The sequence below is a fragment of the Quercus lobata genome, chromosome 3, assembly GCF_001633185.2.
Source record: "Quercus lobata isolate SW786 chromosome 3, ValleyOak3.0 Primary Assembly, whole genome shotgun sequence".
NCBI classification, from domain to species: Eukaryota; Viridiplantae; Streptophyta; class Magnoliopsida; order Fagales; family Fagaceae; genus Quercus; species Quercus lobata.
The window spans coordinates 10,651,588-10,656,825 of record NC_044906.1 but is presented as its reverse complement, the minus strand read 5'-3'; the positions used below and the strand labels follow the sequence as shown (position 1 = coordinate 10,656,825).

Below are 5,238 nucleotides of genomic sequence, written 5' to 3'. Positions count from 1 at the left end.
TTCTTCTTTTCCTCACTAAATGTTATCATTTGGTGACGAAATTGTTTATCCTCACTAGATTTCGTCACCATAGCCCACTTTTGTTGTAGTGTACTTATACTTCTATGCATATATCAAAGGCATTCCTTTGTACAATTTGATACACAATTCAACATTTAGTCTTTTCATTGTATAAGAGTCTGGGCTCTAGAAAAATTTTCTTCCATCTCTCTGATGTTTTGCCATGTCAAGCACTGCCATCGCCATTCCCATGGTCGTTGTTCCAATTATATATAGACTAATTCAAGCCAATCGTGTATTGATTTGATTGAACAACCACTCGAATCAACAAATTGGAGAATAACAAACCCAACCACATCGGAATCACCCAAAAAGGCTTTAGTTTTTTTAAAAAAAATAAAGATGTATTTTATTCAAATCAGCAATGTAGCTTTAGTATTATTCAAACTAGACCGAATGGACCTAATTGAACTGGAGTGGATCGAAGTAAACCAAAATGGACTGAAGTAGAATGAATTAGACCAAAGTGGATGAAGTGAACCCAAATAGACCAAAATGAACTGAATGTCGATCTGTAATTAGCATAGCCAAGATTGTGTTTGGATATAAACTCAAATTCTTACTTCCAAAATTATCAAGTATTAACTTAAAAATAAATAAATAAATCAAACCTAAGAGAGAGAGAGAGAGAGAGAGAGAGAGAGATACTACTTGTATATGGGGAACTAAAAAATACAACACCAAAACATATGAACCCAAATTAGAGATTATAAATCACAATGATTCATCAGTATAAAGTAGAATTGCAAGAAAGAATTTATTATTATTTTTTTAAAATCAAGAGAGAAAGAATAGTTACTTTTTCAAGAGAGAATAATAAGAAATCTACAGAAAATAATATGAGAAGAAAAAGGTAAAAATAAAAATATATATATAGTAATAAACACTAAATTATCCAAATCAGGTTATGTTATGTAATGAAATAGCATTATATTCTTATATACTATATTTATAATGCAATATGATAACACCCCTCTATGAAATCAGAGAGAAGAAAAAAGAAAACAACTTAAAAATACAACTTAATCAAATCAACCCAAATTAGAATTCCAAATAATACAAAATTTCATTAACCTAAAGTAGAGAATCTAGAGAGGCAAGAAAATTATAAAAAAAAAAAAAAAAATCCACCGAAAAATGGAAAACAAAATTTTGAGAGAGAGAAAGAGGGAGACAACATTTTGTCTGTAGGAAAACTATATATAGAATGAGAGAGATAATTGTAAATTTATAGTAAGAAAAAGGGAATAAGATAAAGCCAAAAATAAATGAAGGTAAAGGGAAGGTAAAGGGATAGAGGAAAAGTGATATCAATGGTCCGTTTGGATACCGCTTATTTTGCTAAAAATTGAAAACTGAAAACACTATAACAAAATAATTTTTAAATGAGTAAATAATGCTGTGGGACTCATTTTTAATGAAAGTTTTGTTGAAAAAATAGGTTTGTGGGTCCCGTGAACAGTGTACGGGACCCATTGGAACTCAATTAACGCTATTCTCATCAACAACAACAAAAAAAAAAAAAAAAAAAAGGTGAAACGCTAAGCGTGGAACGCAAATACAGTATCCAAATAGGTAATAAGGTAGATAGTAATAGGAAGATGAAAATGTAAAAGGGAGGGAAAAAGTTAGAGAAAGTATAACAATAATTTGGGAAATTAATATGAAAAAAAAAAAAAAGAAAAAAAAAAAGAGAGAATATGTTGAAAATGGGTGGATAATGTTGCTGTTGATTTTACTCAACAGGAGCATAGCAACAATAAATACTAAACTTCAGCTTTTAGACGTATATAGATAGATAAATATATATTTTTTTAAAAAAAATTTACTTGGTTTTTTCTTAAAATAATTAGTGACAAATGCAAATGTAAAACCCTTTATCTGTGGGAAAGTTTCATTAATGGAGTAACTATTTTGAAACTCACTTTGACCCACTCAGGTCATGGTTATCCCAAAGCTATCTTAACATTCCTCGAAAAGCCTTTTATCCCTTACTATCATAACCCTAATCACACCACCAGCTCCCTCTGGTCCAAGGCCTTACAAGGAAGAAACACGAGCTTAGGATGTGTACTACTTTATATTCCTATCACTAGTAAGAGGAAGGTTTTCTCAAAACCAATTTCTAGACTCCAAGGAATGAAACTCCATTATAGCATGTCATAAAATTTCACAAAACCAATCTTGATCGACATTTGGACTTGCTTCCCATGAATTTCACAACAGCCTTTTGGAATATACAATGTTATCTATTGCTCTTCTGCCGAAGATGAAGCTCGCCTGAAATGGATTAATGAGTTCATATGGGAAAGGCTTCATATGTCTGGCCAACAGCTTAGTAACAGCGTTGTAAAGCATGTTTAATTAACCAATAGGCCAAAAGCGTCCAACATTTTCTGCTTTCTCTTTTACGTACTTATCAACTAATAATATAGAAATACAAATTATTTTATAAAAAATTTTACAAACTGCTGATATAGTAAGTAATCATTGGTAAATAAAAAAGTTATATTAATTGTGGACCTTAATGAAAACTAATAAGATATCAACATTTTGTAAAAATATTGCCAATTAGTTTATCACTATAGCATTACTCCTTATCAAATTTTACATGTTGGAAAAAATCAAAGAAAAGTCTATATACAGTGGAGAGAATATTAATCCAAAAATTCCTTTATTACAGTTCAGAAATTTCTACTCTTCCACAAAAAAGAAATAGGAATGCATAATGAAATCTTTTTACAACTCAAATTAAACAAAACTTCTAAATTATTTCAACAAATATTAATCCTCATGGCCTATAAGCATCTCTACTACCTGGTTCATGCTAGGTCTCTCATCCCTGTCCTCTGCCACACATTGCAAGGCCACTTTGACCAAAAGTTCCATCTTAACCTTGTCATATTTGCCAGACATCATGGGATCTATAATTTCTTCGATCCATGACTTCCTTGTTGCAGCTCCAATGTTTATATACTCTTTTACCAAAGTGACCAACCTCTTATGCTCTCTTGTCTCTCCACTGTTAGAGGTATGCATGCCACCTGGGCTCTTTCCAGTCACCATTTCCAACAACACAATTCCATAGCTATAAACATCTACTTTAGAAGTAATGGGAAGATTATAAACCCACTCAGGAGCCATGTAACCTCTAGTTCCCCTCATCCTTGAGAAGCTTGAATGATCACTCATACTTCTACTTACTAGTTTAGACAAGCCAAAATCTGCGACTTTTGGTTGAAAATTCGAATCTAGCAATATATTCTGAGGCTTTACATCACAATGTAAAACCCACTCTAAGCACTCTTCATGCAAATAAGCTAGGCCTTTTGCAGTGCCCACTGCTATTTCAAACCTCTTCTTCCAATCAAGTGTATTAGAGGTAATATTTTCAGCCAAAGATCCATGTTCCATGTACTCGTACACCAGAAGCTTATGCTTTCCCTCTGCACAATATCCCCACATCTCTATCAAGTACATGTGGTTCAACATCCCAATGGTGCTTACTTCAGCTAGAAATTCTGCTTCTCCTTGTTTAGCTTCATCAAGTCGCTTGATTGCTGCAACCCGCTGATCAGGCAGTACACCTTTATATACTGTCCCTCCTGCTCCTCGCCCAATCACTTCTTTGAATCCCCGCGTTGCCTTTCTAAGCTCATCAAAGGTGAATCGCTTAAATTTAGTTGTGAGGAGATATCCTTGTGAAGTAGGATCTGGGTTAGGATGTTTACTAGTTCTTAACAAGAATAACCAGACCAGAAAAACACAAGTCGCCTCCAAGCCTCCCACTGCTGTGGCAAACCAAAGCAAAAGCCTTACCGTCTTATTTTCATACGTTCTTATGATTTGCTTGGATAGTTTGGCAGAACATTGTAACTTGAATTCTTCACCAGGAGTCTTGCTATGAAAAATACCTGCTTTTGGTAGTCTTAAATAAAAATCTCCAACAAAATTTGGTGATTGGTGTCCGTTCATTAGTAGATACTTGGGGTAACAATTATAGTAACCACTACCCTCATCGAATTTATATTGGAAGCCATTGCAATCACACCTATTCAGGCACTGTTCTTGACAAAATTGAAAGGTAACATTCTGATAGAAGAAGATATCTGAGCCATAGAATTCAGCATGAGCAAGTTGGACAAAGCTAGACTCATCTGTATGGTTGCAAAGGATGCTGAATTCTGGTTCGCACCCATAAGACCAATCAGTCTGATCTAAAGTCTTGAAGCCCTGCAAGCAAGAGCATCTCCTGCCAGAAACATGATCATAACTGCAAAGACTGTTAGGTCCACATATGCCATGAATCCTGCATGGGTCAGAGAAGGCTTGCCATGTTACATCCCAACTCCCATTCATCTTTTGTAGGCTGTATAATCGAAGGTTGCCATCAGGGTCAAGTGTTAATCGTCTGTGAGTTACCACACCAAAATCTGTTGCATTGAATTGAAAATGATCAGATGACTCAAAATAACCCGAGTCGTGTAGTAGTGCACGTCTACTAGTATTGTACATAGACCTTCCAGCTTGTCCAGGGTTTTCAAGCCATGGATCCGGCCAGTAGAGACTGGACATTGTTGGACCTTGGAAAAGCAGGTGGAGCACATTATCATTGTCAAAAAAGAGCTTATAGTTGCCAGAAGAATAGTCATCTTGGCCTTTTCTTGAGATAAGGCTCGACATCATGGTGAGTGCTTGTTGAGGTAGAAGCGTATCTGATGGTGAATCAAAGCTTTGCCAGATGACATCTTTGGAATTATGAAGAACGAGATTGCCTGTGTTTTGGAGCTGTAGTTGCAAATTGGTGACCTCTGGCTCTAATGAGGTCAAGTCTGCTGCTTTAGTTGTCCAAATGGTGATACCAAGTGAATTGGTTAGTATAAGCTGGCCGTCTGCCAAAATAGAAAGCACTGAACCTCTTCCATTAACAGGTTCATCTCGGTTTGCCATCCAAACAACTGTGGGAGTTGAGGACTTGTTTAGCCATATGGCAAAGCAAAATGCATTATCTCCAACAGGGAAAAACCCCGCAGAGAATTCACCATTTTCTGAAACCAATTTGTCACTTGGTTTCTCAACTGATAGAGATGTGCCTTTAAGAGTGTCTAATGTATTAGATGAAGATAGAGGAAGAGTTTGTAGCAGACATAAAAGAAGGAAGAAAATTGAGATATCCAT

General features: G+C 35.2%; 1 protein-coding gene across 1 annotated transcript; it reads right to left on the bottom strand.

Moving 5' to 3' along the window:
- Nucleotides 1-2,773: 2,773 nt before the first annotated feature.
- Nucleotides 2,774-5,238, bottom strand: LOC115980307 (putative receptor protein kinase ZmPK1). The gene has a single exon (XM_031102569.1). The coding sequence runs from the start codon at nt 5,236-5,238 to the stop codon at nt 2,845-2,847; it is 2,394 nt and encodes a 797-aa protein (XP_030958429.1). The 3' UTR covers nt 2,774-2,844.

Bases quoted from the DNA above. Each gene is read 5' to 3' on its own strand.
- LOC115980307 (XM_031102569.1), bottom strand. From the start codon at position 5,238: ATGGATATCTCAATTTTCTTCCTTCTTTTATGTCTGCTACAAACTCTT.